Source organism: Paramisgurnus dabryanus, chromosome 8 (genome assembly GCF_030506205.2).
Source record: "Paramisgurnus dabryanus chromosome 8, PD_genome_1.1, whole genome shotgun sequence".
Taxonomy (NCBI): domain Eukaryota; kingdom Metazoa; phylum Chordata; class Actinopteri; order Cypriniformes; family Cobitidae; genus Paramisgurnus; species Paramisgurnus dabryanus.
Genome location: NC_133344.1, coordinates 3,571,754 through 3,596,231, shown reverse-complemented (window position 1 = coordinate 3,596,231; position 24,478 = coordinate 3,571,754). Strand labels below are relative to the sequence as shown.

The 24,478-nt window shown below is 37.8% G+C and overlaps 1 protein-coding gene across 7 annotated transcripts in view; it reads left to right on the top strand.

The window, feature by feature from the left end:
- Positions 1 to 24,478, top strand: part of LOC135771657 (NACHT, LRR and PYD domains-containing protein 3-like) — a 328,830-nt gene that overhangs the window by 10,724 nt on the left and 293,628 nt on the right. For 5 of the 7 annotated variants that reach the window (XM_073815395.1, XM_073815394.1, XM_073815392.1 and 2 more), the window contains 9 exons: positions 7,170 to 7,268; positions 7,456 to 7,569; positions 7,797 to 7,910; positions 8,089 to 8,202; positions 8,361 to 8,456; positions 10,157 to 11,968; positions 12,361 to 12,534; positions 17,423 to 17,599; positions 22,208 to 22,381. In XM_073815395.1, coding sequence (XP_073671496.1) covers positions 7,219 to 7,268; positions 7,456 to 7,569; positions 7,797 to 7,910; positions 8,089 to 8,202; positions 8,361 to 8,456; positions 10,157 to 11,968; positions 12,361 to 12,534; positions 17,423 to 17,599; positions 22,208 to 22,381 — 2,825 coding nt within the window. In that variant the 5' untranslated portion in view covers positions 7,170 to 7,218. The remainder of the gene's footprint in view (positions 1 to 7,169; positions 7,269 to 7,455; positions 7,570 to 7,796; positions 7,911 to 8,088; positions 8,203 to 8,360; positions 8,457 to 10,156; positions 11,969 to 12,360; positions 12,535 to 17,422; positions 17,600 to 22,207; positions 22,382 to 24,478) is intronic. The other 2 variants (XM_073815396.1, XM_065281987.2) reach the window with 1 other exon arrangement.

Below are 24,478 nucleotides of genomic sequence, written 5' to 3'. Positions count from 1 at the left end.
GAGTTTTACAACCTCCTCTGCACCATGCATTTATCAGACACAGATATTACTTGACACTCTACTTTCATTATCTTTGATCAGTTTTTTACCATGGCTTTTATTGCTTTGTAGGATAAAATCCTTATTTGGTAGACCTGATAAATTATTTATTCATCATAAAGTTAACATAGTAAATGTCTATGCTTTGTAGTTGAGACTGTTATTTAGGGAAAATCTTTCTAAACACATTTACATTCTCATTTCTGAGGCGCTATAAGTGACTGATTGTGCTGACAGTGACATCTTGTGAGTTTAGTGTTGGGACAGATCTGTTGTTTAAACCGTTCATTCAAACGAATCCGTTCAAAGGAGTCAGTTCGCGAATCGGACGCGCTGTGTTCTAATCCAGGCTGAGCAGCGCAAAACTGTAAACAAAGTGTTACTGTAACAACACGAAAAACATTTACTCGGTGGATATGATTTGGTTTTCCGACTTTTCGCCATCGAGTCAGTTTTGTTTTGAGTAATAAAAGCATAGACTGTAAAAAAAGATGGACGACGTGACGTCGCCTCCCACCATTGTAATGAATTGAAGCCAAAAATGTCCAACCACGGTCGCCGCCATGTTACGTAAAAACGTCCGTTTGGAGCCAAGGCATGCGCAGAAGGAATCGTCGCGGTATCAAACTTCCGCCCAAATGCTCGCTCGACCAATTCAACCACGCCAAACATAACGACACGCCCCGTTTCTATAACATCAAATTACAAACTAAAATGAAACGTACCACAATAATGAAACCTTGAGCATATATCAGCGTGATAACAACTACTTGAAAGGAACAAAACCATCTTTTGGAAACTTTTATTGGAAGTGTAAATAATTTTTTTATTTAGAGCAGAGTCCCATTCGTTGGAATGGAGAGGGCGGGGTCTATGACTTGTACTGCAGCCAGCCACCAGGGGGCGATCAAAGAGCCAGAGGCTTCACTTTTCAAGGCTTATGAGGCACACCCGAATAAAAGCAGGAAGACAGTTTAAAGACAGAAAGCGTGCGCGGCTCTGCTCTCTCTGTCACGCAAACAAAACTCATCATCACTCATTAATCACATGAAATGAGCCTAATCTTTGCACGGACAGTGCACAGCGAGACATAAGCCCGTCGCGCTGTTGTACTGGCTGCTTAATTCGCGCGATCCCGCCATCGTCTGTTTAAACCAGTTCTATTGTGCAGATTGCACACGCTGAAGTTTTGATTACCTGTAGATGTCACATGACAGACGCAGTTGTTCCATTACTCATCACTATGACAACACAACAAGGTTCGTCGTCAGGATTGAAGTGATGATTACAGTAGCGAAGTGGCAATCGGGAGAGTCAGGACTTTTCCCGGTGGGCCGGTAGTGTTTTGAGGCCGCTGATAATAGCCGGACTTTCAGTCTTTTGTCAATCATGCACTCCCGCCACACATAGTATTTCTCACGCAGAAATACTCTATCATATTTGATATTCTGCAGCGCCCAAAATGTATCTGCCCCCACCGCTCTCTCTATCAAGCCCGTCTCCCCTGTAGTTCTAGTCGAGCGAGCCAATCCAAAATAAAAAGAAAGAGCCTACACAATAGCCAATCAGAAAATTGCACTATTGTATCTGCGTAAGATTTCACGCAACAACCAATAAAAAGCATATCCTCGTTTGCTTTATTTATGCTGCTAATAATTTAAGACTAATGTCATTCTTACCCTAACTAATTTGTTAAACACATTCAAATTATAAATAAAACGTAATATGTGGTAAACTCCCGCTGTCATGCTTGAGCAATTTAAATTAAAAGCCTGTCTCTTATAGACGCCTGTCTCTTTTAGACGCCTGGTGTGATGATAGGTTTGGGAAAATAAAAGCCCGGGCTATTATTTGAAGTTTTACGGTATTTAATTGTAAAAAAAAACGATTGGGGGGCCCCTGGTGGCCACGAGGCCCCAACCAGCCGCTTAGTTCGCTTATGCCTCGGGCCGGCCCTGGTTTCAGCTAAACTCTGTTGGACACCGGCCCTCCAGGACCTTTTGATACTTATTGTGTTCTATTGGGTGATGAACTTAAATTTCTGATCAAGTTTGTTGTGCCGAATGCAGGGCTCTCAGGTTTTATTTAAAAGTTTTAGATAACATTTAGATAACATCTGTTAGGGGCGGGGCCACTCTGCCCCACCAAATTCTCAAGTCTTTGCTAGCAGTTCAATGTTACATATTATTCATAACTGACCAGCACAAATATAAATTATAACAATTGGTAAGTCTGATAAAAGACAGACAAATTTATCCAAATTAAATAAATTTCTCTATATATAAAAAAAATACAAATGTATCAAAATTAAAATGAAATCTGTATTAGTGTTGTCACGGTACCAAAAATATTGTTTCGGTGCCGATACCAAGTCAAGAATCGCGGTTTTGATACTTTTCGTTTTTTTAATGAAAAGGGAGAAACACTCTCAAATCTCATTGCTGTGCTTTATTTTAAAACCAGGACAACATTCTAATAATATTACAAACTAATAAATGAACATATGAACAGCAGATATATTAAACATTTTAACAAAATATGAAAAACATCTCTATATGCAGTGGTTATAGTGATAACTGCTAACATTCACTTAACCATAACATTACCATAATTAAAAGGAAATAATGAGCCTAAAAAATAACCATATGTTATTTAAGCTGTGATATATGGATTAATATAGGCTAATGTTTCCTGTCCTTCAATGTCTGATTTATCTGTGGTTAACTTTATATTTGAGTCCATAATTTCTTACAATGCTTTTCACAAATGAAATACACCTCCTTTGTGTAGGTCTTGTGCTCTTTAAATGCTTTAATATAATAACCTAATATAAATAAATCTGTTTATTAGATACGGTTTAGTGAAACAAACTGAAAGAAAATGACAACAGTACATCAGAAGCATATACGAGCTCCGCTGCCTATCGCTCACGCACCGTGCACATGGATCATCTCTTTATGACGCACGCGCGATCACCGGAAGCTTGCGCTGCGGACCAAATCGCGAAAATAAACAAAGCTTGAAGGCAAGAGAGCGTATCCTGTTGAATTTCAGAAGTCAGACTGAGCTGCAGCGGGCAGTATCACTTAGTGCTCGCACATGCAGCCATCTCGCTGTTGTGTTTGTCACATGACAGCTGCAGTTTTGGCTGCGTGTGTGAGGAGAAAAACACAGACGTCCACAGGGAGGCAATGGAAACGTGCGTTGAACGCACCAACATGAAATGTGTCACTTACAAATCTGGGACGCGTTCATTCTTAAAAGTATCGATACTAATACATTTAGGAACCGTGACTTTATTTAATTCTGAGAATCAAGGTACTTTTGAAGTATCGATGCATCGTGCAACACTAATCTGTATTATATACAGTAGGATTGCAGCACTTGCCATCAGCGTGGATTTTAAGCTGTGTTTAAAGGGATACTTCACCGATTTAGCATTCAGCTTTGTATCTGTAGAAACCCGGCAGTATTACTGAATGACCATGTTTCCCTCCATCATTTCCCCCTGAGAGGAGAGATATCTGCATTTTGGTTCTGCAAAAAAGTCCTCCGATGATGCAAAAATCGTCATATTACATCATCGGAGGATATCTCTCCTCTCAGGGGGAAATGAGGGAGGGAAACATGGTCATTCAGTAATACTGCCGGGTTTCTACAGATACAAAGCTGAATGCTAAATCGGTGAAGTATCCCTTTAAGAGAGAGATAAGATTACATGTTCAGTATTACATGGCATTAATAATGAAATACATCTCTGGTCCTTTTCCATTATTTTCAGGAAGCCTCTACGTTAGTTTCAGGTAAGCTAAAGCTTCTGATTGCAATGCAGTTGGAGAGATTTTTAGTTTTAATTTAAGCATAATTTAACACCTAATTTAACATTAAGAAACCTGCGTTATTTACCGCATTTATCAGATCTTGATCTTCTAGCTTTCGCTCCGTGCGTGCGCGCGCCGCGAATCCAAGTGAATAACAAAAGAGGAGCACAAGAAAACCTCCAGACAGCTATGAACTCGACAGAGAACTTCCCTGCGCCATTAATTGTATATAGCAGGAAAAGTTATCAGTCTCTTAGAAATACAAGGTGTGAGTGTGTAAACTGAATGAAATGCGTGTATCTCACAGTGAATGCGTGAGACTTGAGAGCCCTGCGAATGTACTGTTGTTTCTCCGCGATTAACTTGTCCTTTACAGACATTGCAGCTTGTGATCTTTATGTCCTGCTCACAGATTTCGGAATGCTCTTACACAAAATACATGTTTGTGAATGATTAAAATGTAGTCTGTGCACGCGGGTGCACTTCCGGAAAAATCGGCCGAAAAAATACAAAAACCCATTATTGTTCTAAACTATTGTTAGAAAAGGGATGGATGAATGAATACAGTGTGGATACCTGTAGGGATGCACCAGCTGACCAGCCATAAATCGGAACTGGACGGTTTTTGCTTATAATGCGCGATTCCAATTTATGGCCGGTCAACTGGTGCATCTCTACAGGTATCCACACTGTATTCATTCATCCAGCACTTCTCTAACAGTAGTTTAATTATAAATTGATACAATTTACAATCTAAATATGTGAGAAAAAGCAGCACAATTATGACAATTTTTTTATATGTGTAACAAAGGGGCTGCTTATCCAAATCCAAATGCTGGAGGTTTATGTGTATATCCCAAAAACCATGAACAAGAATACAAAGCAAACCATGAACAGGAAACAAACAATGACAATGAAACGCTCGGTAATGTAGTGTTACACTAACGATACTTACCAATGACTATTGCTGCGTTCTAAATCCCTTACTAACATACCATATAGTATGCAAAAAGCACTACTTTGCCTACTATATAGTATGGAGTTCAGTGACCACCAGCTAAACCAGCATCAAACCAGCATAGGCCAGCATAATTCCCATGCTGGTCCATGCTAGTTTGATGCTGGATTTTTCAGCAGGGACAGGCATAGTGGCGGCCATCTTGGAAACAGAGACAGGCATGGTGGCGGCCATCTTAAAGACAGGCATGGTTAGTAATGGCTTTTGTAAAACATGCATGACTTGAGCTGGCTGTGATGTACATGTCATTGTGGGACTGTGGTGATCCTCATCCACAGCTTCCACAGTGAAGGGAGAGCCAGATATTAAAAGAGCAAAGTCTATGTACCTTTCCAAAGTCCAATGTGAAGCATTATGTGGCATACGCTGGCGTAAATCCTTATTAAGTCCATTATAAAAGATGTCCTTAAGCGTAGCATCATTATAGTTTACCTAGTAGCTTAAATTCAGGAAGTCCTTGATGTAATCCTCAATCGGGCAGTTGCCCTGGCATAATTAAAACAGAGAAAACACTGGATTTATGTTCCCGGCTGGAATTCACAAACCTCTTCTGGATTCTGGTAATGCTGGGTACACACCAAAAGATAATCGGGCTGATTTTGGGCCGATTTCCCCCCTTCCGACAATCCTAGCTATGTCCAGAGTATCGCGATGATTCTACAGATTATTTTATCAGATTGTCCCTTCGTGTGAGGTGTGTTAAGAGTGTCCGAACTTGCTCGGAAGAACGTCTGAGCCGTGCCAATCGCGAATTGTAAATATTCAACATTTACGATCAGAAATCCTAATGTGTGTGGGGAATCCCGAGGACAAACGCGAGCACGCTATTGAGATTATCACGTGAAACGAAACCATATCCAATCAGAAAGCGAGCATCAGAAAGCATCAAGACTGTCTTATTTCAGAATATTAACAGTTATAAAATTGACTATTATTCCTAGTTTATCATATTTTGTTGTAATATACTTATGACTTGCGTATGTAATGCTCAGTGAACTGAAATAAACCAGGTTTCATGACGTATGCAGCCTGCATATGCGACCTCTGCAGGCTACAGCCTTCGGATTGAGAAACGGCCAAAGTGAAGTTGATGTGGACAGCAGAGATGGAGGATCAGCTTGTTGATTTGTGGCAACAGCACAAATGTTTATACAACGTGTCTTGTAAAAATTATTCCAAGCACTATCATTGAAATGTCTTCCTGCATTTCGTATGCCATGCTTATTCTGAAGTCTCTGAGATTTTGTGGTATTTCCTGTGTTCACAGTCGAGACTCTGGTTAAAAATCCTTTGACACATAATGGCACACCACACACTATAGGAGCAAAATGGTTAAATCTAGGATTTTTTATCCTCATGTTTGTGGTCTATCACATTTTTTAAATCTTATAAGATGTAAAAAATCTTTTGGTGTGTACCCAGCATAAGGTGAAGTATTCTGTAACAAATGGGCTGCTTACATAAAGCGAGAGAGAGCGAGTAGAATCCAAATGCTGGAGGTTTATAAGTATATACCTAAAGGGCACGCAAGCAAATCCAAACAGGGTAATCCAAAAGCGTAATCCAAATAAACAGGCAAGGGTCAAAACCATGAACAAGAAACAAAGTATGACAATGAACCGCTCGGTAATGCAGTGTTACACTAACAATACTTAGCAATGTGACTATGAGTTTGAACCGGTTTTAATAGTAACAAACAGGAAGTGTAATGTGAAGCATGACATGACAGGATTTCAAAATAAAAGACCAGAGACATGACTTCAAAATAAAAGACCTAAACAATAGAACACAAGGGAAAACCATTACAATATGTGACCCAGTCTTTAATAATCATATTAGCCAGCCAGCAATCATTCGTGTGTAGCCTATTTAAAACAACAGCAAGAATTAAGCTTACGTTAGCGGTTTTCATATCGTAAGTGCTAAGGGGTTAGTTGTAACACAGTGTTACAATTAACCCCGCTGGGACAAAATATTTTCAAGCCCACCAAAAAGTTGCTAAGAGCTGCAGACATATTTCAAAATGATGCTATTTTTTAGTCAAGAGCCCCACTCTGACTTTGGGCTGTCCCACTGTGGGAACGCTACCGGCGTGAAATGCGGTAGTGTGAAGGTAGTGTGAAATTTTTTGCTGGCAGTGGCCCCACCCGGAGCCCAAACGGGACATGTTAATTTGTGTTGTGTTGATGTAATGTTGTTTCTTCAACACTTAGATTAATTCATTCATTCAGCTATAATGTCTGTTTATTCACTTTAAGTTTGTTTTGTGTCTGAATGTTATTTTCATTCAGTATTAGTTGTGGAGATCAGATTGATCAGATTCACCTCTGCAGCTCCATCATGGATCAAACACAAACATCAACAGGTGGAGATTTTTCTCCAGGATGCAGGTACTTTATATAAACACTTTATTAAATAACCTTTATATCACAGAAAAATATAGCAGTATCTTTGTTTTTAATTAAAATCTAAATATCTAAAACCTTAATAAACACTTCTTAAAGTTTCTTATAATTATTTTTGTTATGAAGATTATTAATGTAAATTAAAGTATTAAATCTGATCTGTGTGTTATAGTTCAGTTTATCAGAAGAGATCAGATCCAGAGATCAGATGTGTGTCTATGAAGAGTGACGTGTCTATTGATCAACCATTAAATTTTAAGAGTGATGATACAAGGCCTAATCTAAGGTATGTTAAAATAATCTGTGATGCATCATTTTATTTAACATTTTGAAGTATTGATATACAAAAATTGATCAATTTGATCTCTTCTTTATCAGACACATTAACAACTCAGTTCAATACAGTTTTTGAAGGAGCATAATGAAAAGATGAAAAGTACTTTCTTATGATTGTATTCAACAAATAACATTAATTTACCATCAGTATTAATTCTAATCTGTTGTTGGTTATAGTTTAGATCATCAGAAGAGATCAGATCCAGAGTTCAGCTGTGTGTCTATGAAGAGTGACGTGTCTATTGATCAACCAGTCAATTTTAAGAGTAATGATACAAGGCTTAATCTAAGGTATGTTAAAATAATATGCGATGCATCATTTTATTTAACATTTTGAAGTATTGATATACAAAAATTGAGCACAGAATTGCTTGCACAGTGACATCTGTGAAATTCGATCTTTTCATTTCATTAACAGTTTAGCTCAATACAGTTTTTGTAGGAGCATAATGAACATACTGTGTTATAGGTCAGATCATCAGAAGAGATCAGATCCAGAGATCAGCTGTGTGTCTATGAAGAGTGATGCGTCTATTGATCAACCATTACATTTTAAGAGTGGTGATACACAGCCTGATAACAGGTATTAAACAACTATGAATCATTTAATTACAGATTGATATTTGTATACAATTTATATATATTTTAAAGGGTATAAGAAGTTCTTTAAAGGATTGTAGAAACGTCTCTCAAGAGGTAGATGAAATATAATGTATTAATTGACTCAATTCTGCTGCACAGACCAGAAGTAACCGAACCCGACTGTGATTGTAGGAAGATTGAGCAATCTGAGAATCAAACACCAGACATCAATGAAAACATGAGTCCTTGTTTCAGGTGAATTGTTGGGTATTATTTTTTAGTTTATTTTAATTATTAAATGAATTAAACATTTCATAAGCTAAAGTAATATGTTCTAAAAAAAAATGTGTACAATATGTAAAAAAAAGTGTTTTGGCTCCATGCATTTTTCTTAGGGCTGTCAAAATAAACGTGTTAATAACGCGTTAACGCAAATTCATTTTAACGGCACTAATTTTATTAACGCGCGATTAACGCAACACACAATTTCTGTTTGACCCACAGCTGGATGAACTGAGATGCAGCAAGTGACCCGCGCTGTCTAGATGAGCCGGAGCTTTTCATAAAAATAAGAACATTAAGCTCTCGTCTAGCGAATCCAATGCTCTAAATGGTCATTATTGTATTCTGAGGAAGGGTTGTAGAGACCCGAAACGTCACTCCTAATAAATTTATGAAAGGGAGCTGTTTGGTGTGCGGATCCTTCTCTCTTTTTTGTTACTAAATGGTCATTAAAGGCGGAGTCCATGATGTTTGAAAGCCAGTGTTGATATTTGAAATCGCCTAAACAAACACGCCCCTACCCCAATAGAATCTGGACCTTCTGTTGATAGACCCACCCCACACATACGCAACCCGGCATTTGATTTGATTTGATTGGCTATAAGTGTGTTTTGGTAGTCGGCCCGTCTCCTTTTCCAAACCGTTTTTCAAACATCGTGGACTCCGCCTTTAAACATCTAAAATGATCTTTATCTGTACGTTTTCTGTAAGGTGTACCGTCCCAAATCCATATAAAGCAAAGATGCGTCTTCTTTCACTTTTTAGTTTAGTTTTTAAAGCATTCAGAAATTATTGAAAATAGACTGCAGGGTTTTCTTGATGTTAAAATAATTATTAAGAGAGATAAAGTTCGGGACCTGATTGATGTTAAAAGAGTTGACAAGGCTCAAAAGCGATGTCTGACGCAGACGTCTGAAGCGCATGTACACAAACATGCGAGTGCGCGACCCCGATATATATAAACATCTAACACAAAATTAAATTTTTTAAAATATCTGTTTTGACAAGAATTCACGCAGGTATGACCTATAATCTGTTATATCTGAAGTGAATGTTTGGTTAACTGTTAAGGAAAAGTATCTGTTGTGTAACATTATATTAAACCCTTGCATTATTATACAGTATCTTAAAGCGGTCTGTCTCAATGTCAAAATTAAACAATAAAAGAAAAACATATATGTAACATATATTGATATTGTTTTTGCTCTGCGTAAACAGGTATAGTTCTGTCATGCTTTGTCATATTCCATATTGTTCCAATTGTTTTGAAGTTTTTTAATAGAGAATGTTAAAATATAAATGAAACATTTTTGAAAATTTGCTCATCCCAACTCAATTTGCCAGCAGAGGTCACAAATGATGCAGCAGCAAAGATGGAGAAAGATCATATATAAAACTATGGCTGATGGTTCTGTTGAAAATGTAAACAGGCTGTTGTAGACATACATTTGCATATAGCATATATATTATCCAAATTCATGCTGATTAGAGCATTAAAAACTTGAAAAGTGTTACATTTAGGTAAATTTAGAACAGATAAAAATGTGCGATTAATTTGCGATTAATCACGAGTTAACTCATGAAATCATGCGATTTATCGCGATTAAATATTTTAATCTATTGACAGCCCTTATTTTTTTATGTATGTAATATCTGGTATTTAAATTTTACAGCCATGAGTCTAATCTTGCTGAATTACTGAACACATTCAGATCAAATCTGAGGAAGAAGTTTGAGTGTTTGTATGAGGTAACATCAAATGAGAGAAACCCAACACTACTGAATGAGATCTACACAGAGCTCTACATCACAGAGAGTGACAGTGGAGAGATCAGTAATGAACATGAGGTGAGACAGATTGAGACACAATCCAGAAGAACAACAACAGAGGAGACACCAATCAAATGTAATGACATTTTTAAACCTTTACCTGAACAAGACAAACACATCAGAAGTGTGCTGACAAAGGGAGTCGCTGGCATTGGAAAAACAGTCTCTGTACAGAAGTTCATTCTGGACTGGGCTGAAGAGAAAGAGAATCAGGACGTCCACCTCATATTTCCACTTCCTTTCAGAGAGATCAATTTGATGAAGAACAAAACACTCAGTCTTTTAGATCTTCTTCATCTTTTCTTCCCACAAACAAAAGAAATGGAAATCTTCAGTGATGAATATAAAGTGTTGTTCATCTTTGATGGTTTGGATGAGTGTCGTCTGTCTCTGGATTTTCACAGCAGTGTGAGGCTGTGTGATGTAAGTAAATCAACCTCAGTGGACGTTATGCTGACAAACCTCATCAAGGGGAATCTGTTTCCCTCTGCTCTCATTTGGATCACCGCCAGACCAGCAGCAGCTGATCTCATCCCCACTGAGTTTGTTGATCGAGTCACAGAGGTACGAGGCTTCAGTGATCCACAGAAGGAGGAATACATCAGGAAGAGAATCAGTGATGAGAGTCTGTCTGATCAAATCATTCCACACATGAAGTCATCCAGGAGTCTCTACATCATGTGTCAAATCCCAGTGTTCTGCTGGATTTCAGTCACTGTTCTAGAGAGAATGTTGAGTGAAGCAGAGAGAAGAGAGTTCCCCAAGACTCTCACTCAAATGTACACACACTTCCTGATCATTCAGACAAACATCAAACATCAGAAGACCTATGAGAAGAAAGATGAAGACATGATCTTCAAACTGGGTAAACTGGCTTTTGAGCAGCTTTTGAAAGGCAATCTGATCTTTTATGATGAAGACCTGAGAGAGTGTGGCATTGATGTAGCAGAAGCAACAGTGTACTCAGGATTGTGTACTCAGATCTTCAGAGAGGAGTTTGGTTTGTATCAGGGGAAAGTTTACTGCTTTGTTCATCTCAGCATCCAGGAACATCTAGCAGCTCTTTATGCTCACATCTCCTTCACAAACTACAACAGATATGTGTTTGATCAAAGTCATAAGGCAGGTTGGTTTTGGAAAATATTGAGAAGATTAATATGTAAATCATCAGAACAGATTTCATTATCTGAGTTGCATCAGCGAGCTGTAAATAAATCTTTACAGAGTAAGAATGGACATCTGGATCTTTTCCTGCGTTTTCTTCTGGGTCTTTCACTGGAGTCCAATCAGATTCTCTTACAGTATCTACTGACACAGATGAGAAGATGCTCCTACATGAAAGAGGAAACTATTGAGTACATTAAACAGAAGATGAATGAGAATCGGTCTACAGAGAAATCCATCAATCTGATTCACTTTCTGAATGAAATGGGTGATGATTCACTGCTGCAGGAGATTCAAGATTATGTGACATCTTATTCAGTAGGAAAGACCAAACTCTCCTCTTCACAGTGGGCAGCTTTAGTTTTTGTGTTGTTGACGTCTGAGCAGCAATTGGATGAACTTGATCTAAATAAATTTATTGGAGATAAAAATAAAGCAGATGAAGTTTTTGTGAAACTGCAGCCTTTGGTTAAAGAAACCAAAAAAATCAAGTAAGTAAAATTAACAGTTTCCCTGCTGTTTTAATGTAAAGCTGATTTAAAACAATCAAACAATTATGAAAAGCGCTATATGAATAAAATTTAATTCAAATGACAGTAATGTTTTTGTGAGGTATGTTTGTAAAAACAAATGAATCTCCTAATACAACTAAGACCTAGTGCTGGCTTAATCTGAACCCTCTCTGGGAAACTGTCAATTCACAACATTTACAACCTCACATCAAAGTTGACATGTTTACTAACAAATTTTGAATATAACTTTTAGTGACTTTTTGCCAGGAGTATCGTTTCTTTTGGAGTCAATGAGAAATTTATTATTTGTTTCTTAATTACAGTTTTCAGTTCATGTTCTGTGACTGTGTTTATCATTTACATCATTACAGGTTGAGTGATTGTTATATCACGGATGAGGGTTGTGTTGCTCTAACTTCAGCTCTGAGATCAAACCCATCACACCTGACACATCTGGATCTGTCTGAGAATAATCTAAGAGATTCAGGAGTGAAGCTGATCTCTGATGTACTGAAGAATCCTGACTGTAAACTGGAGATACTGAAGTAAGATTGTGGTCTGATGTTATCAAACTGTATTTCAAATTATCAAACAAAATGTACTGTAATGTAAATGAACTTGAGTTTAATTTAACATTACAGCACTTTTACAAAACCACACTTATTTAAAGTTACAAACACAAAACATTGAAATTGTAAATTAGTAGTAGAAGTAAAAATCATCCAGACAGAAATATTAAAGGTCACATTCTTTCTGATCCCTTTTTTTAAACCTTAGTGTCTAATGTCGCTGTTAGAGCATAAATAAGACCTGCAAAATGATAAAGCTCAAAGTTCACTGCCAGGCGATATATTTTCTGTCTAAGCCTACAGCGAACGGCCGCTTTGGACTACAACCCTCTACTTCCCGTTTGAATGACATGAAAGTAACCCTACAGTCACATTAGCTACAAAAGTGAGCGACACCGAGTGATACGCATTTGCGTGATGGGCGTTCCTTGGCTAGTATCTAAAAGCGGTATCAGAGGTATTGTTACAGGAATCAGTGTGTCCCATAGATCTGAAATTTACTTGTGGTGGTAGCTGGTGAAAAGGGCAATCATTACCCACTGACAAATAATGGTCTACTATACATGTGACAAAGAACTAATAATGTGTGACACAACACAATACTTTGATTTATTAAACATTAATATTAATTTCACATTATAGTTCATTAATCTAACCACCCCAAACTTTCTTTGCCATAAACAAAGCTGACACTGTATGTCAAAGCACCACGAAAACACTGGATGTTTTTGCACTGATATATGAAGTAATTTGATGACCCCTTTTATCAAACTCAATATATACAATACTATGTATACTATAGCCTATATAGACAGTGCAGGTCTATAGATTATAAATGTGACTGATGTTATAATGGTAATAATTTCTATTAGATATGCACTTTTACTGATTCTGCTTTCTATTTCTCTTTTGCCGATTAAAAAAAGCTTAATACACTCATTATTTCAGATTTAAAAGTCTACTTGCTGTCCCGATGACAGACTTTACATTACAGCTTTGTGTTTTTTATATCCTGAGTCAGCTAGAGCTTTGCTCATTCAGTATTAGCACTGCTTTTTGCTTCAATCTCTGTGCAAAACTGCAAACTGTTTCGATTTTAGTAAAGATATGGTCTATTAATAGTAAGATTATTAAAAAAATGGGATAAAGAAAATTAATCGGCGCGTGGTCTGAAACAGCACTCGAGCTTTAGCGCGGTAGCGCGCTCGCGGCCGTTCTCCGATGGACTCGGGTTTTACACACAATATTAATCAGACTTGGGACCCGAAGTAATGAACTAGGACCGACCTGGACCCAACTGACCATTTAAAATATAAACCCGGAACCATACGGGTCCCGCGTCCTCAGTGAAGAAAGACCTCTAATGGTAAAACTCTGCTCAAGTTCAGAAACATGAAAGGATACAATGTGACACTGAGCTTGCTTCGCGTCGCACCCAAATTCATTGAGAAACAGAGAGCACGTGAACGGACACTCAACGGGAGAGACACAACGTGCTTGCACGCAAAATGAAGCCAACTTGGATGCTATAAACTCATATGCACATAAGCACATAGTGTAGTTCCCTGGCTGCTCCGTATGTGCTGCAGTTGATCGACCCCCACCTCTCTCTCTCTCTCTCTCTCTCTCTCTCTCTCTCTCTCTTTCTCTTTCTCTCTCGCTCTCTCAAAATACGGAAATTCGTAAAGTGATTTTTTTTTCCTGGGCGGGTCGCAATTTACCTGGGCGCAGCGCCCAAGTAGAGCCTATGTATGGGAAACACTGGGAATGATGTTTTTGGATTTAAAAGTATTTATTTCTCGATAAAAGTAACAAAATATATGAGATAAAATGCCAAACCTATCAAATATATACAGAAATGCGCATTTTCCGCCAAATAACAAACCACAGGTTTCTATTGCTCCCAAGGATTACAAAACCACAGGTTTCTATTGCTCCCCAGGATTACATTTAAAATTAGGTGTAATATTTGGCTTATAAAGGTTGGATAATTTGCATCTTACACAACAGTTGTTGTTAACCCAAACATGAGTTAAAAAATAATTGCATTGAAACAACAGGTTTATAACCCAACAGTTGTTCTGTCCAATATTTATCCAGCATTTGGTTAAAAATAACCCATCAGATTTTAGAGTACATTTACATTTAGTCATTTAGCAGACACTTTAGTCCAAAACAACTTACAAATGAGGTAAACAATAGAAGCAATTATAGCAACACAAGAACAGCAATACATAAGTGCACTGGAAATAGTGTCATCAAGACTACTACAGTATACATTGTCAAGGGTTGGTTAGTATTTTTTGTAAGAATGTACATATAGAGATCAAGAAAAAGATAGAAAGTCATATATTAGGAAGTGAGGTAATGGGGGAAGAGATGGGTTTTTGCCAATTATTATCGCAAGGTTATTATTATTGCGATTATTATCGTAAGTAGGGCTGTAACGATTAATCGTGTGTCCCATTAAAAATGCCTGTCTGAAATCGATTCTGAATTGCAAGGCTGCGATTACGTGTTTCATGCACAGCTTGTGCGTGTACTACGGCATTTGGTCAGTAAGAAGTCCCTATCAATCTAAAATCATTATGAGTCGGAGTCGTTTATAACGTGCATTTAAAAAGGCGTTAAACACAATCATTCAAAACATTGTTTATTATCATGAAAATACCTGAAATAATTTGAAGAACAGTGATATAAATATTCCTGCAGACATTTCCTGGAATAGCGTTTGTAATGCTACTTCTTCTGTGGCACAAACGGAGTTTCTGCACGAGAGTGCCCCATGGCTTTGGGATGTGCTGGGATTTCTTCTGAATTTATTAAAATTCATTGATTGAGAAAACACGCATTTGCACGATTAATCGTTACAGCCCTAAACGTAAGAGTAAACAAATTGTTGATTATCCACAAAAAGCATGTAATAGCATCAGATTAGTTTACCGGACATTCGATATCATAGCAACCAAAAAGCATCAGCTAACACTGCCAAGCAAGCGGTCAGCATCTGCGTTTTTAGCCATATTTAAATACTTTGGTGTACAGTGCACTGAAATAATTAAGCCTTTTTCAGTTATTTTAATGGTTTGTTAGCAGAAGACAGGTTGTCTTATTAAACTATCAGTTTGCAACAAGATTATGTTTTTTGAACCGGGCTGTTGGACAGCGTCATACAGATCTCCTGATGCTGCTGTGCAGGTCAGGAGTTCTAATAAACATTAGTCTGCCACCTATCTGGGGCTCAAGACAATTGCACTTGGATACAGTTCTGTAAAGTAAAGTAAAATGTCAGTGCACCATGAAGCACACTCTGTAAATACGTTGAATGACTTCCACGCGATGCTGACAGGGTTAAACTCACCATCAGCTATGAATTTGCTCTGGAAAGCTACAGGGAGGCAGATGGACTTTGACCTTGTCCTGAGGTAACGTTACCATGTCTTGATGACTTTTCCTTATCTTCTAACACACTATTATTTCAACTATAACAGTTTTACTTGACCTTTGTTTAAATTACCTTGTACACACTGCAAACTTTCGGGATGACAAACTCGTTTAAATGCGGCAGTGAATCCCTTAAATCCCCTCCGTTTCTTGTCTGTATGGAACAAGACTCCCTCCCAAAAATGTGATGATTGACACAGAGGTAACCATAGCAATGTTCTGCCGTCTTTCATGCTTATCACTCACAGTTTTGACCAAAATAATAGCGTCATGTTTTGCAATAAACCTCCGTCTTGGTATTGTGTGTTGTACGTATTTGTGAGGCTGCTCTACAGAGCGCTGTCTTGCAATGTTGCCAGTTTTTTTTTATTTACATACCGTTTGGGGGCTTCACTGTTTACAGACTGCCAATATTAAAATAAAAAGGCAAACTTGAAAAGGAATCTACAAATACATTTTTTAAAAGGCGTTTTTTTCATGTCCAAGCAATAATAGGGACAAAATTAAAATGTAAAGTTCAGTTTTATGTTCTCTTTTATTTATTGGTTTTCTTTTTTTTTTCTTTTTTCACACATCTGATCTGGTGAGGCGTCAGTTGAATGAGCTGCAGACATACACAAACAGTCACTTACTTTTAAATGAACATTATCTGTACACATCCTGTGTTCTGTACCACCCCATAAGTATCACCTCTCTGTGAAATGCGAGTCTTTCGGGGTCTACTCTGTACACTGCACTGGACACAACATAGGCTACAGAACAAACTTTGCGCCCTTGGTAGAAGCTGATTTTCATCACCTTACAATGTAGACCGCTCTCTTGGTGGCACTCACCTCTCTTTGTTAGTGCCTGGAGTTTGGTCTAAGAGACTCTCATGTTATTAGACCAATATTATTTGCTTTAAAATGCCCTGCTGGTGTTACTGGTAAGAGGTCTGCTCATCCCCTCAGATAAGGACCCCCTTACACTTGACTGGAAGGTCGTGATGCCATTTAGCATGGCACGTGATGACTTGCCTGTGCCCGCTTTAAGGATATCAGCATGGGGAGCAGAGCTGTGCCACTTTATAAAGGCACCCCTAATGCTGTCGACAGAAAGGGAATGTCTCGGTTATGACTGTAACTACAATTCCCTGAAGGAGGAAACGAGACATTGTTTCCACCATGCTACAACATACAAGCAAATGAATGGTGCTTTGCCATCTCCTTTTAGAGACTGGTATTTAAATACCATTTGCGCAGTTTCATTACTGTTTATGTCAGACTGGATTGGCTCTCAAGAGCACACCCCTACTGTCGAAAAAAAAATCTCATTCCCTACATCAGGGAATTGTGGTTACAGTTGACCCCCCCCCCCCAGTTTTGTACATTTGACAATTTGATCTGTGTGTGAACAAACTGTGTGTCTCTGTTCTCTACAGGTTGAGTGATTGTAATATCACAGATGAAGGTTGTGTTGCTCTGACTTCAGCTCTGAGATCAAACCCATCACCCCTGAGAGATCTGGATCTGTCTGTGAATTATAAACTAAGAGATTCAGGAGTGAAGCTGATCTCCGATGTACTGAAGAATCCTGACTGTAAACTGGAAATACTGCAGTAAGATTGTGATTATATGAAAATCACATATAGATTACAATTTTGTTGTATGTGTCTTTACAATTACAATAAAAGAGGAATTGAATAGTGAGACTCTATAGCAGTGGTCGCCAACACTTCAATCGCGATCGACCGGTTGATCTTTGACACTGCCACTGTAGATTTTGCAAGTAAGAGAAAAAATAAGTTGGTCCAGGCTCAGACCATCAGGATCACCGGAACAGTCTTCTGGCAGCCTGCCGCCTAATTTGGCCTTCTGCCAGTGAGCCACTTTATTGCTTTTATGTAGCCTACCAAAGTCAAATTTTCTGAATTCAGCATTCAAAAGAAAGATCATCAACCTGTTTCAATTTACTGCACACGTGAGCACAGCATTCGCGTCACACACGCACCACGTCTCTGCAGCGCGTATAGTGTTGATTGGTGAATGGATGAGTCATAATTGGACAGGATTAATTTTTTTCACACAACGCGCTTTTCCTGTGTTTTATATACACATAATGCAAAAAAACACATAAGAACCTTGCTTTGTGGACTGCGCATGAATGTTTCTTCAATGTCATAAAAACATGAAACCTAACATTCTTCAAATATACAGTAGTAGCCGAATTAAACGCGGTTCTGTCAGTGATTGATGGTGAACTGATTATTGGACAGTTTTAAGTATCATTTGATATGTTACAGTCAAATCCCTGCTTACATGAATAGAGTTCATATCTATTAATATAAAATGCCATACGTTGTCAGATTTTTTTTAAAGAGAAACTTCCTTATAATAATGACTTAATATCTTATTAAAACAAGAAACGACTATAATGATATTTGAAAACATTACAACTATTTCAACAGAGACAATGAAGGTAAGTTGAATGGACCAGTTCTGATAAAAAAATTAGGCTACATATATGATCTAATGTAAATGTTTTAAGAAGTCTATAAAAGACAGATTACTAAAACTTACAAATTATACATAAACTTAATTTAAAAATCTAAGAGTTTCATTGCAAAATAAGATAATTCAGTTTTTAAAATTTTTGTCAAAACATGTTTTTTATTATTATGTTATCATGTTATTATTTTGTTTTATGGTGCTACTTAACTGTATTTTAAGTTATGAAGGTTTACATCAAAACAAACCAACTGCAGTTTAATTTATATTAATTGGAATGCACAACCAAAAAATTTCTGAAAAATAAAAAATAAAATGCAACGAAACTCTTCAATTGTTATAATATTATATATACTAAAATCAGGTTTTGCATCATTCTCACTGCATTTACTACACCGCTTTTACCAGTGGATGTAGCCAACGTGCAGTGTTCTGGCCACATTGCGCATGTTAAAGGAATAGTCTACTCATTTTCAATATTAAACTATGTTATTACCTCAACTAAGAATTGTTAATACATCCCTCTGTCATCTGTGTGCGTGCACGTAAGCGCTGGAGCGCACTGCTACACTTCGATAGCATTTAGCTTAGCCCCATTCATTCAATGGTATCAAACAGAGATAAAGTTAGAAGCGACCAAACACATCAACGTTTTTCCTATTTAAGACGAGTAGTTATACGAGCAAGTTTGGTGGTACAAAATAAAACATAGCGCTTTTCTAAGCGGATTTAAAAGAGGAACTATATTGTATGGCGTAATAGCACTTTTGGGAGTACTTCGACTCGCCTGAAAAGTCCGCTCCCCTTCTCCCTCTTATAATGGGAGAGGAAGGGTGTTACTGCGCCAAGTCGAAGTACTCCCATTAGTGCTATTATGCCATACAATATAGTCCCTAGAATTAAAGGGGACAGTAGTAAATAGGCATTTAAGCATGTAAACATAGTTGAACCATTTAAAAGTGTATCATGTGCCACATTTCCTGTTGCTAATTACAAATGACAGCGAGGTAGCATCGTGTAAGATAGCGTGAGAGAGAGAGAGAGAAAGAGAGAGTGAGAGTGAGTGAGCGAGTGTGTGTGAGTATGAGTGACTACATGTAAATATTGGCACGTAGATGTGTTCAGTCCAGGACTCTTATTGATCATGTAAAATGTAGGGCAGATCTGACTTTGAATAATCAGTGTAAAACATGTTACTTCTTGTTGCCAGCGGGTGGCGCTATGGCCATAAGTGACTATTGGCATGTAGATGTGTTCAGTCCAGGACTCTTGTCAATTATGTAAAGTTTGGGACAGATCAGACATTGCATAATCATTGTAAACATGTCACTTCCTGTTGCCAGCTGGTGGTGCTATAACTATAAGTGACTATTGACATGAAGATGTGTTCAGTTCAGGACTCTTGTTGATCATGTAAAATGTAGGGCAGATCTGACTTTGAATAATCAGTGTAAAACATGTTACTTCTTGTTGCCAGCAGGTGGCGCTATGGCCATAAGTGACTATTGGCATGTAGATGTGTTCAGTCCAGGACTCTTGTCAATTATGTAAAGTTTGGGACAGATCAGACATTGCATAATCATTGTAAACATGTCACTTCCTGTTGCCAGCTGGTGGTACTATAACTATAAGTGACTATTGACATGAAGATGTGTTCAGTTAAGGATTCTTATCAATCATGTGAAGTTTGGGACAAATCCGACATTGCATTATCATTGTAAACATATTACTTCCTGTTACCAGCTGGTGGCGCTATGACCATAACTGACTATTGGCATCATAAGTGACTATTGACATGTAGATGTGTTCAGTCCAGGACTCTTATTAATCATGTGAAGTTAGGGAAAGATCGGACATTGCATAATCAGTGTAAACATGTCACTTCCTGTTGCCAGCTGGTGGCGCTATGACCATAAGTGACTATTGACATGTAGATGTGTTCAGTCCAGGACTCTTATTAATCATGTGAAGTTTGGGACAGATCAGACATTGCATAATCATTGTAAACATGTCACTTCCTGTTGCCAGCTGGTGGCGCTATAACCATAAGTGACTATTGACATGTAGATGTGTTCAGGTCAGGACTCTTAGCAATCATGTTAAGTTTGGGACAGATCGGACACTGTATGCCTGAGTTCCAGCAACCTGTTTCATAGCGAAACATCAAAACAGGCCGAAACAGACACAAATTTTAATATAAAATCAAATCCTTCGCAATTTAGCATCACAAAGGCCTTAAGATGAGACTCCCCAAATATGATGATGATCCGACGAAAACTGTAGGAGGAGTTAGTTAAAGTATGACTGCTGGAAATGAGAAAAACTGAGCCAAAATCTGAGAAATAATTAAAAATAGCTGACTTCCTGTTTGGTGTAGGGCGTTGCTCCAAGATACTTTTTTGTAGGGCTTGTAATAATACATGAGCATACCGAAATTCGTACATGTAAGTTAAACACAGTCCAAGGGCTGCTGCATTGAATATTTGAAAGTGGCGCTAAAACATGTTCCTTCAGGTTGCCAGCTGGTGACACTATGACTATAAATGAAAATGGGTATGTAGATGTGTTCAGGTCAGGAGTCTTAGCAATCATGTGAAATTTGGGACAGATCGGACACTGTATGCATGAGCAACTTCCAGCAATTTCGTAATTGTATGTTAAACACAGTCCGAGGGCTGCTTCGTTGAAAATTTGTAGGTGGCGCTATAGAGCCATTTTCCCACGCCTAATTCCAAAGTTTCATGAGTTTTCGAGCATGTTTAGGCCCTCTAAAGTCCCGCTGAAATCGGAGAAAAAAAAAAAAAACTCCTTGAAGAACAATAGGGTCCTCACACCCCGGTGTGCTCGGGCCCTAAATATTGAAAATGAGTAGACTACTCCTTTAAGTTTTAATTTTCAGAAAGCTTTTCATTATTATGAGACACTTAGTTGACATTTTGTCTTAGTTTCTCATTATTATGAGACACTTAGTCATTATTATGAGAAAGATTTGTATAACTATGAAATACCAAGTCATTATTATGATAAAGTATCCCATTACAATGACATACCGACTGTTAAGAATGTTAAGAACTTTGTCAATCAATGTTTTTTCCCTCATTTTGAAAACATAAATGAAAACATTAAATAATATGAGTTTTCTTGGCATTTGAGAATTGGATCAATGCTTTTTATGTTATTCAATTATAATTAGCCTAAATTAAACCCCTTAAGTTGGAGGTTCAGTCTGGGCCCTTTAAAATGGTAGATCTTTCCTTTCTTTAAGGCAGAGGTTGGGGATCTTGGGCATAAAAAGGTTGGTGACCACTGCTCTATAGAGATCATAACATCTGTAATGGATTTATAGGATTTTAATCTCAGTAATGTATTTGATAATTGAAGATTAATTTATTCATCAAAACACTTAACTTTAAGAGATAAACATAACTCTTATTGAAAATCACAAACATAAAACCTTAAAATTTTATGTTTAAATATAAAACCAAAATCATTCAGAAAGAGAAATAAGAGAGAAAATGTTATAATGTGTGATTTGAGGAATCAACAGTTAATTTACTTATTAATCTTACAGACATGTTTTAGTAAAACACAAACACACATAAATGAAACTAAAATGAAAACGTTCATAAACACTAAATGAGGACAGGAAGAGAAACAAATTCAACTCACTATAGATTTGATCTGTGTATGAACAAACTGTGTGTCTCTGTTCTCTACAGGTTAAAGAGTTGTGATATCACAGATGAAGGTTGTGTTGCTCTGACTTCAGCTTTGAGATCAAACCCATCACACCTGACACATCTGGATCTGTCTCGTAATAAACTAAGTGATTCAGGAGTGAAGCTGATCTCTGATGTACTGAAGAATCCTGACTGTAAACTGGAGTTACTGGAGTAAGATTATGATCTGATGCTCAGACAAAAATCACATATAGATTATAATAAGACTATATAGAGATCATAACATCTGTAATGGATTTAAAGTACACTAGTCCAGCTAGCCATTTGTAGCCATTTAACCCCGGTTTCAAAACAATGTTGCATTTTTATCTTGGTTCAGTTCACATTCGCAATATTTTCAAACAAACCAGACTTTGTTTATACGTCACATGTGAGTAGACTGGTCAGAGTGGGGTGGTGATGGTGGAGTGGATAAGACACTCGCCTTTGATGTGAGAGACCCGGGTTCAAATCCACTGTGACACACCATTGTGTCCCTGAGCAAGACACTTAACCCCTAGTTGCTCCAGAGGCATGCGACCTCTGACATATATGGCAATTGTACGTCGCTTTGGATAAAAGCGTCAGCTAAATGAATAAGTAAGAGTGCATCTTTTTATTTTCCGTGATTCCGCTCAAAGTTGTCCGTCAGGATGGACAGACAGCAGCTTTACTGGATTATTGTGTGGCTTTTTGTATGTGTGGTAGGTGGGCATAGGTGGGACAACATTCTTACCATGAACCTATGTGAAGAAGAGCAATTTAAAGCTCTTTTTAAAGATAAAGGTGCGCATGGTGTGTTATTGCTCACCAGAATTCCTCACTAAAAAGCTATCAGGTATGTTCATGGTTAATAAAGCAATAAGACAGTCTGTTCATTGGTCAATTGGGTCAGATTGCTTTTACAGTTTTACCGAACCACTCCAGTGTTAATTGCAATGAACCAAGACCACCTCGTGCAGGCAGTTTTGGAGCGGTTGTTTTTCTGCAGATCCAAGTGTGATTGCAGTGTTCACATATGCCTTAACAAACTGAACCAAGGAAAAAAGGCACCAGGTTCGGAAACATAAGCTCAGGTCTAAAAACACCCTAATATGTCCTCAGAAAAGAACAAGTATTGTTAAACATTGTAAGGTTTGTTTTAAGACCTGAACCTGAGACCTGAGTTTTGACTCCTGCTTATAATAATCAAGTAATTATTGTTATTAGTTATCAAAAAGCCCACACAATAATCGTGCAAAGCTGCTGTCTGTCAATCCTGATGGACAACTTTGAGCAGAATCACATAAAATAAACTTAAAACAGTTTCTCTTTCCCTGTCCCATCCTCAAACCCAAGGGCACTGAGTCTAACAGACCCAGTTCCTGCTGCCATGAAGCTCATCACACTGATCTACTGGCCTCCCTTCAACGTGATGCCCAGCCGATGCCTGACCAATGACCACTCCCTTTAATCTACCTCCCTTTAATATACAGTCAGGTTCGAAAGTTTGGGCACCCTTGATAAATATGTGCAAAGAAAGCTATATAAAATAATTAATAATGTTTCTTCTTTTAAGCTTTAATAAAAAATCACAAAAATATAATGTTTGAATGAAGTAAAACAATTGAAAATGAAGGGGAAATTACATTACGGAATAAATCATTTTCTCTAATACTCACTGAGCATAAATATCCTCTTAATCCTCTTTGCTACCTCCATTTGCGAGGATACCAGCTCAGAAGCTGTTTCTCAATGTCAAGGATACTTCCTTGGCAGGACTGGTCCTTACAAGTCACTTCCTTCAAAGGCTAGGCGAGGCTCCTCTTTAGCATTCAGAGAACATGTAAATGGAACAGGCTAGCAAGTGCATGTCATTGCGTCATTATGTCAATGAAAAGGTGTGCTTTCGTCACTGCGAGCATGAAGGCTACACATATGCATCCTTTCCTGTATATGGGATAATTCTCAAACAAAGGACTCAGTCCTTGTTTGAAATTCATAGGATCCTCGACATTGGAATAGTCCTTCAATGGGTGTCGAAGACGTATCATCCTTAAAATTCTGGCTTCCGAGTAGGAACACAATATGGTCTTGGTGCACATATGGATTAAAAAGTGCTCCATGTCTACAGTTAAATATACTGCTGGATCGTCATTGTTTTTAACCTACTTTTATACCAGAGGTACTGGACATCTTATTCAAACACATGGCTTCATGGATTATATCCAATACCAAAAGATAAAAAGTCAAAATCTGACTTGCTCTGCTAGAAATCTTATAATAAATCAT